The following is a 14,930-nucleotide window of genomic DNA, read 5'->3' on the forward strand; positions in this document are numbered from 1 at the left end:
GTTGAAAAGGCCTTCCTCTTTGAACCTAAAGACAAACAGACCAACTATGATGATTCAGATTGAGTTGGTCTTTCGGCAAAATTGATAGAAATTCATAGCTAAAATTCATACAGCTGTACGCTTCCACCTACTTATCCAGGAGGGAGAAAAGGAAATGGTTCCAACTGTGCAGAAAATAGCATTTAAAAAATTGAAATGATACCGTATAGTGCCCATGCAATTGCTGTTGAAAGGAATCCACCACTTGACCTTTGGAGGACATTCATTCCGTAACACACAGAGAAGATGCTGTTTTAGTGCTGTAGAGATGCTCAGAAAGAGTCTAAGGGTGGCTAAACATGTGCATATCCAATCTGCTGTTGTTCCTTTATCTTGCTATTGTGGGTGCCTTAAGGGTTTGGTTTGGTTGTTGGTGGGTTTTACTTGAACTGAGTACAGGTCCCCTCCTGTAAAATGATTTTCTGTGATCTTTCTAATGGACATCATGTTAAGTGCTTGAGAAGCACTGTGATGTTTCAAAAAAATGTAAATGCTGAAAAGACACATCAGGATTTCCTGTGATCCCTGTAGTTCATAGTTTTCCTTACATTAGATTTTGTTATATTTCAAATATTGTGTAATATGAATATTTATCTTGCTTTTTTCCCAGATCTCTTTTCTACTTTAGCAAAAAACAATAAAATTGGGGACTCTAATAGCAATCTCTGAGTTTTTACATTTTCTATTAAAATATACTTACCAGTCAGATTTTCCTAATGGAGATTTTGAGATAAGATTGTTCTCATAGGAAAATAAATTTACAATAGTCCTGGAATTAAATTTTTCCTACTTACAACCTATGGGAGACTAGCTATCTCATGGGCACTTCAAATTGGAAGCCTGTTAATATAGGAACATACCCAAACAAAGGAGCTGTGTTTAAATGTATCTCTGTGTTTGGTCCTTTAGAACTTATTAGTTTGGGGTAATGTGTTTAGCTAGCATTCTCACTGGTGTTAGCATGAATCCTGCTACCCTGCAGCATGGGTAGAACTAAACCGTGGCTTTTTGCAATTGATTTCAGTCCCTTATGTTTACTGTTCACCAAAAGTCTCTACGTGCAAAGTAGACTTGTTTGTGCTTGACCAGCTCAAATCATGTCCACATAGACAACTGGCACAAAGTAGATAATGCTCCTTCAAGAACAACCTTTCTCCTGAAGGAGGGTTCAGGTGAGATTTCTGAAGATGATATTAAGTGTGTTAAGACTATCTTTCCTTCAGTCATCTGCATGATATTAATTGCATATGCCTCCAAATTATTATTCTAATTTTGGAAAAGGTCTTTGAGAGTTGACAGCATTTTCTTCTGGGTTTTATTAGTGCAAAAATAAGTACATGATTACAGGGTGACAAGTTTGCCTGAGACAGCCTTAGTTAGTCCTACTAACAGAAAAAGAGAAGTACTGTATCCACTGCTATTGGGCAATTGGTAGTAAGATATTTTTGGTATTATGAGCAAGGTTTGAATTATTCCAGTCTATGTATCTCATGGTATGGAATACTTGTAATAGTGATAAAGAGCAGCGGTGTATCTTGTTATCTCAGGGTGACATAGATTTTATTATCTGTACAGAGCAGTAGCTGAAGTGTTGATCTTTTTTTCAAGATCTGTATCTAAGACTTACTTTCATTCAGTAATATGTGTCAAGTTCCATATTTGCTGATTTCTCTAAGTGCCTGTGTCTGTATCAGTTTTCAGATTCTTTACTGTTTAGCAGGATGATCCTAGTGTACAGTTAAAATAATTAAGCCAAAATAGAGCTTTTAGCATAGCTATTCATGAGTGTTGTTGACATGCCTCAGTAGCTAACTGTAAATATTTGAAGTACATTTAATATTCTTTCAGTGAGATTTTACAAGTTAATTGGCAAGACATAATATTAGACTGGAAAAATAGGAAACTCTTCTAAAATAGTAAATTTAGAAAAGCTGAATGTCTTTGTTGACGCCCTTCAAACACAACATCCTTGATCATATCCTTTTCTGATTTCTTTGTGCAATTCTACTTGTGTGAAAACTGAGAGAGAAGATGTGTTCACATACTTTATCTTTTTCTATTTCTGTTTCCTTTTCTTTGTAAGCCAGCAGCCTGGACTTCTGTTATTCGGTCCCTACAGCTATTTTAAAAAAAAAATAAAAAAAAATAAAAAAAGAGACAGATAAGAAGGAGCTAAGATCTTCCTAAAACACTGTTAGAGTAATATATTCCAGCATGTAATAGAATTGTCTCACTTTACATCTTAAACAGACGCAAAATAGAATGAAACTGATGGCAGATAACTACGATGATGACCATCACCACTATCACCACCATCACCACCACCACCACCACCGATCTCCTGGGAGGCCACAACACTCCAACCACAGACCCTCTCCAGATCAGGTTAGTCGCCACTTTTTTCACCTTCAGTTTTAGAATTTTATTATTTTGATATTTCATGATAAAATAAATACTCCAAAAAAATAATAAGCCAGTGATGTGTTCTTTGAACCAAAACTAATAGCTTTGGTATTTATTTCTGTCCCTGAAAGAATTTAAAAATTTTGTCTTCTTGTCTGGTGTCTTTTATTTTTCTTTCTTACCTTTCCTTAGAAGTTTTACAGTTATTTTCAGCATTTCATAAGTCAGCTTTTCCAGTAGAAAAACAGTGAAAAGTTTCCTACTTTGTGATTACTCGTGATTTCAGAAGTATGCACTTTTTGCGATATTTTTTTGTTTATTTGAAATAAATGGATTAATCATCCGTGTTGAAAAACCTGTACAGCAGTTCTCTTTGGCAGCTTGTAAACCAATGGTTCTAATCTGTTTTCAAAAGTATCTTTCTGTTGAAGCTTGCAAATAATAGATACAGATTAAAATCAATAGTGATTTTTAACTGGGCAAGATAAACCAAATTGCAGATATTTATTAGGTTAAAAACGCTTAGTAACTCAGTATTATTCTTCTTAGAATATTATTCTTCTTAGTCCTGTGTTTCAGAAAGGACAAATAACTGTCCTCATAAAATGGTCTTCTGAAGTATGTTAATTGAGCACGCTAGCATTGAACTATTTCTCCTCCACTCAAGGTGAAAAAGCAAATATATACATTTTTTCAAGCAAAAATATTTTTGCAAATATGTAACTAATTTGCTTTTATTGATAGTATTTTAGAATATTAATGGTATTTACTGTCACATAGTTCTAAATTAATATTTACACTGTATATGTTTGGAATGAGGAAGTTGTGATGTTCTGTGGTTTGTCAGCATGCCAAGATTTTGCCTTTTGGAATACTTTAATGTGGTTTTTCAGATAATATTGCTGTCAATAGGCGTAAATTTGCTAAGTGTCCAGAGTTACAAGTACATTCCTAGACAACTGGATGAAGCAGACACTTTGACCAAAAAGTTTATTGTTTTGATGTCTTTGAAAACAGATGATTCCAAACAGAAATTGCTGCGCCTTTTATTTCTGCAAAGCTTAAAGACCAAATCCACTAAGAATAAAGTATCTGCTTTATTTTTACAGTTATAATATTGAAAATAAAGCTGTAATATTGCTATAGCTAATAGTAATAATGTTCTAGTTATTAGTTATAGCTAGTTATCATTATAAAGTTACAGTATTGAAAGTAATTAATTCTTTAATTCATTATGTAATTATATAAAGTATACATTATATTTGTATGTATACACACCAAAAGATTATTTCAAATTCTAGTGACCAACTTTATCTCATCCTTTAAATACCCTTCTGCCAGCAAACATTTTATATTTAATATTTGTAATTGTTTTCTGAGATCTGGGTCTGATAAGGTAAAAAATTTGTTGTGGTAAACAATAGAGTGTGTGTGTGTACATCCAAGTAGGTATGTGTGTGAAATACTAAACCACAAGAAATACAAATGAGAGAAGCTGAGCTGTAGTAGATGAAATTTCAAGAAACAAATTTCTATTTTGAAATTAAAACATATATGTAAGCTATGCTGCCAGCATGCCATGAGTTTCCAGCGGATGCTGGGTGCCCTGTTTCATTTCAGATGAATATGCTTAGTAAGTGGAGAGCTTGTCAGCTATGGATGGAATCTGGCCTGAAGAAGACTTTCAAATTTTAAGACAGGCTTCTTTTCACTATATGACACTAGCCTACTACAACGAGTGAGAGTTGAAAACTGTAGGAGTTTTAGGAGGAACTCAGTCACAGTAGGACAAGGGGGGAGGTTACCCATGTATGTATCTATCTGGAGTAGGAAAAACTGTTCATAGAAGTAACTAACTCTTTTTCAAGTAGAGAACTCTGGGGCAAAATAAACCACTGTTTTTATATTTGGAATCATTGTTTGATACTAAATTAGTTTATAAGTTCATTATATCTGCATAGAAATAAAAGGGAAAGACATTGGTGAAGTTAAAACGGGGATGTATGATAGACTACTTAATCAAGAATAGGAGACAGAGGCAAATGACGCTTTTTTTAGAATGACCGATAGAGTTGTACTAAAGACAGGAACTAGTAAATAAAAGAAAACTCAATTTCTTGGATACAAACTGAAAAAAAAAACCCAAACCACAACCTGAACAACAGAGCACAGAATCTTTCGGGTTCTTGGAACATGTTAAGAACAACTTTTTCTTTCAGAAAGTGGAGAAAGTTATTAAGGACTTGCTGTCTTGGTTTTAGTTCTGTTTCTCATTAACAGGGGCAAGTTGGCTAAGTTTATAAAAGAAGGCAAAATTGTCTGAAAATGACCATGAAATAAAAGGTTTGGGCTTTGTGCAAGGAATAGAATGAGAAAAACAGAATGAAGGAAAGAGATGTAAAAAAACAGGTAACAGCCACCTCTGTGTTACTGAAACCCAGACACTGGTTTCAACTAATTCAAGAAGCCTGAACTTGTAAAGAAAATTTGAGGGACAAGACAATGCAAGAGAGCTAACAGTTAGTGAAGAAGGTGCTTTTCAATGCACAATAACAGGTTATTCAGGGAAGAGAACAGATAAGAAGCATAATGAGGTCTTTATCAAAACATCTTTAAGAACTTAAAAAACGTAAGAAATTATATGAATGATGGAGATGAGTGCATGCTTAAAGATAGAGCACATAAAATACTAGCTATTTTACTCGTACTAGTATTCTCAGTTTTCTCTGAACTATTTCTGATTATATTCAACAACTGTCATGTAGGATACAGGAGATCCTTGGAGGGTCGAGGAAGGCAAACACTGTTCTCATCTTTATACATAAAATGTATGAAGATTTATGAATAACTTTATTTTAGACCCTGGAAAGTTATGGAATAAATTATTAATCAGTGAATCAATAGAAAGTCAGTAGTCTTTTTACTGTTCATTTTCAGTAGCTTGACATCCGTATCAGACTGCATGATGTTATCTATCTATCCATCTCAGTGTATATCAGATCCCTTCATACTTGCTTTGCCCCGATCCTCTTTTTGTAATCACCAGTGAGTGGTTCCTATCCTAGACCAGATAAGCTATTTTTACATTACGTTCTTGAAGATATGAGATTGTTTATCACTGTGTACTCACTTTATTCTCGTACTCTTTCCTAGGTGACAGTTTTGGGCCACTCTCTAAAACAGAATGCAGGTCTAGATGGCTGTTACATAGCATACCCATCCTATATTTAGTCTGCCTGTATTTGTCAAGGACAAATTATGTCAAGCAAATCTAATTTCCTTTGATAGGGTAACTGGTTTGTGGCGAAAGAAGGAAGTGGTAACTGTGACATACTTTGAATTCGTAAGGCCTTTCACACTGTCCTACCATATGTTTGTAATATACAAATAAATACATTAATTTGTTAATGTAATTAATATGTGATGTAAAATACGTTACCATAATGAAAGCTGTAACTAGAAATAACACTATTTTAATTTAATTATGAAATCAAAATGAGATGGGTGTGCAATTGATACAAATGACAGGCTACAGACAAATTTTCTGTTACTCATTGTCAGACAGGAGGGACATTTACAGCAGGGTTCCAAAGAGGTGTGTTGTTTATCTCCTTCTGTGGAGTATTTTTTTAGAAATTATTTCAGTGATGAAATAGAAAAAACATGAATATTGTTGATAACAAACCAAGCTGCAAGAAGCTTCAAGCATAATAGGAGAAGTTAAACTGCTCAGTACGCTGCTCCGGTCTCAATGAACTGGAGAGAAAGTCTAGAATAAGTAACCTGAAATTCAGTTAAGAAAAGTCCATATACAAGGGAGAAGTCACGTGTACTGACGAGGCAATAGCATGGAAAAAAAATATGGGTTTCACATAGTATGCGGTAACAATAGGATACTGTTGCAATGAAGTTGTATCTAATTCTGGGACTGAGGTAATACTGCAAAAGAAGCAGGAAGCAATTATTCTGTTCTTTGGAGTGCTGGTGAGACCTCACCTGAAAAGCTGTATATATACAGTTTTGATCACCATGCCTTAAGAAAGACAGATAAATTAGAAAGGGACAAAAGGAGAGCGACAAGAATGATAGGAGTTTTAGAGAACATGACCTATAAGGAAGGCTTAAAGAACTGGGTTTGTTTAGTCTAGTAAGTCCTAAAAGGGAGACATAAGTCTTCTAATACATAAAATGTTGTTGTAAAAAGACGATGATCAATTGTGTTCCAGTGCCCACTGGAGAAAGAGTAGGAGTGGGAAATCTAATTTATACCAAGAATAACTAGGTTAGTTATTAAAAAAAGGAAACTTTTTCACTGTGAGTCTAATAAAGCTAGAAGTGGAAAGAAAATGTGGACATTCTTTCGTATAGATGTAATGGAAGCTCCTTTCTTAGAGTTCTTTAAGAACGGGTTAGATGAAAATCTGTGGCACATGATAATAACTTTGTTTGATCTTGTGTTGGTGCATTGGGCTTGGAGTGGGTGCTCTCCTGAAGTGCGGCCATCCCTAAATTTCCACAGACTCTGTGAACAATGGATCAGCTCAGCAAATGTTTACTTTTAAAGCAAGCAATTAGAAGATCCATAGCAAAATCTGTGCTGAAATAATCTTTGAGAACAGCACAGTCAATGATAATCATGAATGAACTCAAGTCATTGCTTTAGCTGACATTTTTCAATCGTGGATTTTTAGATTTTTTTTTTTTTACTTTGTGTTGTATTTATTTACCATTCCATACAGCATTCTTTTGTACCTCAATTTGATTGCCATGTGCCATACAAACCTGTGTTTCCCATTCAGTAGTGTATTACACATAAATTCTTGAAATGTGATTTTTGATGACCATAATCCAATGTACTGCTAGTGGTTTGAAACCACACAATAAACTTGCAAATCATCAGAGGGCATTTTTAATTTTGTAAGGAGACAAGAAATAGTGCATATTGTTACATAAATGCCATTTAATTTAGTGAATGCTAGTGAGAGTTTTTGAAAGTTTTCTCACAAATTCTGGACAGAAAGAGACAGTTGAATGTACAGTGTTAATCTTGAAACGTTTCTTATTTCTATGGCTAACATTAGATTTTCTAATTTATATGCTGCGTTTATATAAAGAAATGCATGTATGTTATTATATATGGCTGTAAAACTATGTACATGTGCATATTTGAGTACATATTTTTAAGGAAGAATAATACATTTCCCACTTACTGATGCAAACCACTGTATATATGCTACCGTGAGTCTATACCCCCTTTAAAGAGACTGGTGTACCACCAGTCTCTTGGAAGAGAAATACACACACATCCTGCTTTAAATATGCATAGTTTTTATGTGATGCTGTTCTGTTCAGGTATTGACATTTTGTTTTAGTGATCATGGTTTTGTTATAACTGTTACTAACATATCCTGCCATGGGCAGCATGTGGCAGCATGGTTCTAGACATAGTAAAGGATAGGATCTCTTACTTTCTTGAAGGAACTAGTTGGGCACCTTTTTTCAGATGTAGTGGGTGTGCTTCGGTCTTCTGGCGGCTGCTAAGGGAGCAAAGCCAAGTTTCCAGCCACTTATTGCCTTTATCCCCTCTTTTTTGCTCTTCTGTTTAGGGAGAGGTATAGGTTGGCAACCTTTTTTTGCCTTTGTGTGTCTGGACCTAAACTCTGGGGTACATGTAAGAAAACTTCACAAGCAATAGGAAGACTCTAACTCTCCTCTGCCCATGCACATGGTCATGTTTCAGTGAGTCATGGTGTGTTCCCTAGTTATTGTAGTGCATCTGATTTTTATTTGATAGAAATAAATTTCTGGGGATTGAGTGCTGCCATGTCAATAACATTGCAATATTAACAATTTTTACTAGCCTTTAAAAAACTTGGGAAAAAAAGATAATTTTGCAGCTTTGCACTAAAACTTTAAATTTATTCTCTTCAGTTTTGGCTTAAGAGTTGGCAATCTTTCTTAAATTCCACCTGGAAACATTTTGGCAGTCAGTGTGTATCCTGGAGTGAGGGTGTAATACTCCTAGCATGAAAATGAGCTTAATAAGCATTCTGTACTAGCTTCAGTTTCCAAGGAATTGTAACATGTAGCCCTTTGTAGAGTGCATTACAGTAATCTAATCTGGATCGTTGCATCCAAGTTCTATCTGGAACAAAAAAAACCCATGGCTAAATTAATTTGAACTTCCAGATTTAGAAGCTGTCCTGCCCTTAGAGCGTAGACTTCATCACAAAGCCTACTGTTTAACTCCCTGCCTCTCTTATCTCATACTCTACATACTTACTGTTTTTCCTAAAAACCTTTTTCTCTTGGCCTCAGTTGCCCAAATCATCTTTCAGTTTCCTTCGTTGTATTGAAAATATTTTGAATTTTTGTACTTTAGGACTTCATTGCCAATTCTGATGATTTTAAGAACTATAAAATCTTCTTACTTCCCATAGTACTGGAGATTTTTAAGGACATAAAATGTAAAGTGTTTCTCATCTCATAAGAGTTTCCTGAATTCCCAAGCTGTAGTTGAATTAAGGTTGAATGCTTTACTCCATGGTCAACAAGGCTACAAATATATTTTAACTGTGTTTTATGATGGGAGATGATATTGTCATTAAAAAGAATCTGATTTTTAGAAAAATATGAATAGCATAGGGCATGCCATAAGGCTGTAGGACCTGACTGCTTTCCAAAAAGTTGACCCTATCCTTAGGAGCTGTAATTGAAAATGGAATGTCACGTGGTGTCATAAGCATGTAGACATGTCTTTTTACATCTTTTAATGTGGTCTGGCTGCATAGAGATTTTGTTCCTATTTAAAGCATTTTTGACGGCCTAGCTACAAGGTGGTGGTGCTTAGAAGTAATTTGTGACAAACTCACCATGAAGTTTTCCATTACTCTGAAATCTCAGCAAAGAGGCCTGAAAGGTAGTTCAAGGTTTCTGAACTATCCTCTTGTCTACAGGAAAAGTCCTCCTTATTAGGACAGTGATGGGGCAGTGTGTATCTATGAAGCTTCCCTTACTGCCGTTTTCCAATCAGAAAGCCAGCTTCTAAAGACCTATCTAATAGCTGTCTTAGTATTAAATATCTGTCATTTTAGAAAGATTTTTTAAAGTATGCTGGTAAACTCATTCATTTGAGGAAAGAAATCACGTGCAATGATGCACAGAACTTGACAACAATCTGACTGTTGCAAAGTAGGAGTATGCCACTAAAACCTGACTTTTTCAAGACCATGTGCTCTCAAAAAAAGTGTTTATTGATTTGTAGTGGTGACTGGTCTTGGCAACAGGTCTTTGTTCATCAGCTGGAACTGCTAAATATCCTTGGAGTTGCTGAAAGGCGATATGTGAAAAACTCTGAACAGGTCAGATGGGATTTTGTTCGAGGTGGATGACTTTGAAATCAGAGCCACAGGACAGTCAAACAATGGTTATTATTTTAGTGTCTGGATCCTGATCTGCAAATCGCTGTATTGATCCACATATAATTTTAGGGGAAAGGAGCGCATGCTACTTTGTGTATTTTGGCAGCCCTGGCTGTTAGCATAAAGCTTTATATTCTGTGGCCGTGCTGGATAACTGCCAACCTCAAACTCCTGAATAGGCCTCAGGAATACTGGAACTGGGATTTCTCATTAAAAGAACCCACAAAACCAAACAACAGAACTTAAAAGGAGGACAAACATAAAACAAAACAGATTGTTTTAGCTTATTCAGATAACCGTGGTTATTTGAAAAGCGTAAAATTCTTCAAATTTCTCTGGACTGTGAGTAGGAAGTTCATTCTGAGCAGAAGTTTAGTATCTGGAAAACTAAAATATCATGTTTAGGAGTTTTCTGCAACATTAAAACTTTGTCTTTTAGTTGTTCAGGAAAGAAGAAACAAAAATAAGCGGAAAACCCAAAGCACCAGTGACATTTTAGTATATAGAAGTGTTATGACATAGCTGTTTAATGCAGTAAGTGGGAATTATTGCCCCCTCCCCTGACCCAGATTTTGTTTAATATTCTGTGTGTTTCTTTATCCTGTATGTTTACACATTGTATTTGGGCAGGTGTGAGCTTGCTCTTGTTTGTTCACTAAACGTACGTGAACTAGTTCTGCTGGTGCCTCGAGCTGCAAGGAAGCAAGCAATTGCATTAGCACAGTGCTGAGCCTGCACTAAGCTCATTGGAGTCACATGGATTTATTTAATTTAGGAATTTAGGCAGGGCAAGGTTTGCTGGTTGGTAAATTCAGTATAAACAATCACAGGCATATCCACTGTAAATAATTAGTATTGTGCTGAATTAATTAGTGTTTTGAGATCTCAGGAGTGCAGTGCAAATTAGTCAAATGCTTTTACTTTTTGAAGTATTTCCTCCAATTTTTCATCTTTGCTACGCATTTTGTCCCTCTGGAACAAGGAACTTGTGATTCATATCACACATTGTTCAGACTTGTGGAACTGAATGCAATAAAATACTATTTGTATCATGGTCACCATTTAAAAAGTCAATTTTCAAATTAAATTGTGTGGAGTTATAGATATATTTTTTACTATAAACACACTACTGAATGGCAAATACTTCTATTCTACTGAGGATATAATTTCTGTCTAAGCATTTCCCAAAAGTCAGTAAGTGTTATCATATGCTTAATTCAGTAGATATAGAGAATTTTTCCTGCCTCTGACATCTGTCTAGGTATTTCTATCTACTTTACTTTAAAACTGAAATAGTCTTCCAGAGAGGCTTGCCCAGATTTTGAGGATAATATGACTGATTTCAAACATAAATTTCATTGTAGATTACATTGTAATTGTGATGGAACAAAAGAAAGAGCCTTGAAATTTGAGAGTCTGCTCTGAGTTTGATTCTGTCTTTCAGGGATACTCTAGTTCTTGATTTTGGTATACTGCCATTTTACAGTTACAAACATTGTGCTCTACTTAAGGTTTCTCATTTAAGTAAGAACCAACAGAAATTTGTAATATTTTTTCATGCTTTTGTTATTCCTACCTCTTAATTGTAATTATATTCTAGACAGGTATTTTTTCATATACCTTTTATTAAATTTGTAATTTGAGTAAAGACTAGCTAAACTAGAGCTGTATTAAAAGTAACAAGTAGAAAATAGGTTTTGCTGTCGATGATACCTCCAGGAGATGGATTTTGTATATTCAAAAGTTATACCTCTCCTTTGCTTACAGAAATGAATTTATTTTATGTTTTGAGGTTTAATGAATGTGATATAAATGTATACATACTGCTCAGTGTGTATATTTATATATATCTATATTTATATGTTAGCTTTGCAGTCTTTTCCACATATGGAAGAATTTTTTGAGATCATGTTTAGCTATAGAAACCTGTCCCACTCACTTCCCCTGAATGTGTGTGTTAGAATATACAACACTTATATAGAGGTTTACATTTATCTTATATTTCTTACTAGAAAAATTAGCTGCCACCATCATAGTCTAAAATAGGTCTTGAGACCAGCTGAAAGAGCCAAAAATGCATTTCTGGGAGACAGTAACTTGATAACAAAAGTTGCGTATCTGGCGCTGGTTACTTAAGTGAGATAACATGTCACAGGCTTTCACTACAAAGGGGACCATAAATTTTTGCATTGCAAATCTGATTTCACGGACCACTTCTTGTAAGATGTATTGGGTTTCCGCTTCATCTAGCGATAAAGCTTTAGAATGCATGAGTATCTGGTGAAACATCTTATTCATGTTAATGCTAGTCTGGGTGTTGCAATGTAAGTGGTCAGAAACAACCTTCCACTTACCCCCATCACCAGTATTTATGTTTGATTTTAATGTAACTATATACAAATAGAACAAATGGTGAGATGGGTTTTATGGTCATTTTCAGAAATGGATGATGCATGGTTACTTGCGACCCGTTCTGTTATGGATAGGTTTGAAAATAGACCTGTGACATAAATCCATATTGCTGAAGCAATTTTTAAGATTTATTAAACCTTTTGAATAAACAAATGAAACATAAAATAAAGACCTTGAAAACTGTACAGACCAAAGCTTTAAACGGATCCACTCCAAGTCTTTCCCCTTCCCAGTCACAGGCTCAGTTCTTCAAATCATTCCTGCTCAAAACTCTTCTGTAGTCAGTTGTTTTGTGGATGGAGAGTTCATGAGATTAGCACTCAACTATGTTTGCCCCTAGAAATTGAGTAGCAGATAAAAGTCTGTCTAAGCTCTGAAGGATTCTGATGTTAGGTGAAGTTCTTGATTTGAAAGAAATGTCATTACTTAGCAGGTAGATTTCTGTGTCACAAGGGGAAATAAATACTTGTTAATGTAATTGTTTGCTGTAAGTAGGACAGTTTCACAGTCCAGAGCCAGTAGTTACACGTTTAATGACCCATTAGTAGCTATAGATAGTAAGGAGAGTAGTGTAAATCAGTCATCAGAAGTTAGTTCAAGAGATGAGCAGGTTATCACTAGATTTATTTAACTCAGGTTAAGACATTAATTCTTAGCATGCCGGCACATGAAAGGGAAATGTGATGAGCCTTGTCAGGAAGGGTCTTCTACTGTGGGAAGAGAGCTAGAAAAGCTTAACTCCTTATGTTTTTAATGTTGCCTGGGTTGCAAAAGCTTTTGTCTAAAAGGAGATTAAGATTTTTTTTATTTTTATTTAAAGAATGCGTTTTATAAAGATACTTGTGTGCCACTTCAATAATAAAACAGAAGATATCTTTATACGAGCTTTCTACATCTGTGCGTAGTGTTTTCCAAGCACTATTCTTGAAGTTCCTCATCTTGCTACTTTGAAGCCAGTTTTGAGGTTTTAACATTAGGTTTTGTGGCAGTGGGATCAGAACAGCAAATTGTATTTGATAGCACCAGATATTTCTTTTTAAGAAGTTAAGCAAATGTGATAAGTAGCAGCACAGAAAAAAGAAATGACTAGCAAAAGGATGAGATAAAATCAATGAAGTAATAATCTATAAATAGCCCATGTACCAAGGCTTTCATAGTACTGGAGATTATACCATTTAGTCCAAATTAGAGACTTGGATGTCAGTCCTAAAAATGCAAGGCATTTAATACCTTAAATATTTTGGATTTATAATAATTTTGTCATAATTAAGCGTGTATACTAATTTATCAATTCAAATGTTATTTCTTGAATTTTGGGGGGTTTTTTTGCATGTCTATAATTGAGATTTTGCTTTGCCATTTTTGTCATTGAATTGCTGTTCTTGACCCTATAAACCAATCAAAGATCCAAATTTAAAAAGCAGTTAATGTACACAAAAATTCATCAAAAATTGCTTGATTATAGTTTATTGTTTGAAAGGGCCATAGATTAATGATTCTCAGGGTACACACTGATATGAAAGACTAAGCATATTTCTGGAAGACTCTGATCCAATATTAATAAATGATAAGGCATAACTGCAGCTTTAATTTTGCCTCACAGTGTGTCAAGAGTGCAAAAATAGGTAATGAACATCATTTGTCTCAGAACATCAGTGAAGAATTCTGTATTCTCTTACATTATCTGGTTGTGTTGAGGTACCAAACCTTACCTTCCTGATAGAATGGTTTATTTGTAAATCCAGTAAAAACTACCGTCCTGATTCTTACATGATTTTTATCCAGTGCTTTTGTGTAGTTGTTCCTATCCATACAGAAAAATCTTAAAGCCTATAACACTAAGTTAGGATTTACGCCATTAAATATGCACTTCTCAAAATGTAACAGGCAGCAGAATGACAAAGATAGTTGAGCCTTATCTCATAACTTTGTTCCAATGCACTGGAAGGTGGTAGTGCAGGCTTAAAAACAACCTGTCTGCATAATGGGAATAGTAAGTGATCAATGAGTTCTTTTAATATTCCTTTAAGATCTTGCATCTGTACATTCTGGCTTCTGTGAGATTAAAGAGTGACAGCACATATCGTGACGTTAAGGTTCTTTGGTTTAATCCTGTTTTTTTAATGAAAAAGAGGGTTGACATTCTCCGATATCTGTAGGAATTGTACTTTTCTCCTCAGCTGTCATCAAGTGCCAAGTATTTTTAGGTCAGTACATTACCTAGCATGGATTTATGACATAATTAACTAAACAATAACATATTAGGTAATAAAGCACATAATTATCAAGTGTTGGCCTTTTTTAATATGGATGCTAAGTGGATGAGCTCTGCTTAGGTTAGTGCAAGTCTATTTATCTTCTATAAATAATTAGTGCATGGAATTGAAAATGAGATAGGAACAGGTTTTCTGGGATAGATATAAATCAAGTCAAAATACTATATGGATACAGATTTTTAAAACAAGACAGTATGTTGAAACAGGATTTGAGGTTGCTCTTAGTACTAAAAATCTCAAATCCAGTAACAGTTTATTTTTTCTGTTCGGTTGTCTGTCAAAATAGATGACTGTGTTTAACTTTTTATGAACTTGTTAATTACTAAAATTGGAAAATACATAATAAACTATTTGTGTACAGAGTAAGATCATGGCACAG

At 34.7% G+C, this 14,930-nt stretch overlaps 1 protein-coding gene across 14 annotated transcripts in view; it reads left to right on the forward strand.

Moving 5' to 3' along the window:
- The window catches only part of ERC2 (ELKS/RAB6-interacting/CAST family member 2), a 557,034-nt gene that overhangs the window by 419,406 nt on the left and 122,698 nt on the right, over positions 1-14,930 (forward strand). For all 14 annotated transcript variants that reach the window (XM_075432855.1, XM_075432854.1, XM_075432857.1 and 11 more), the window contains one exon: positions 2,290-2,424. In XM_075432855.1, coding sequence (XP_075288970.1) covers positions 2,290-2,424 — 135 coding nt within the window. The remainder of the gene's footprint in view (positions 1-2,289; positions 2,425-14,930) is intronic.

The sequence above is a fragment of the Opisthocomus hoazin genome, chromosome 11 (genome assembly GCF_030867145.1).
Source record: "Opisthocomus hoazin isolate bOpiHoa1 chromosome 11, bOpiHoa1.hap1, whole genome shotgun sequence".
Classification (NCBI taxonomy): domain Eukaryota; kingdom Metazoa; phylum Chordata; class Aves; order Opisthocomiformes; family Opisthocomidae; genus Opisthocomus; species Opisthocomus hoazin.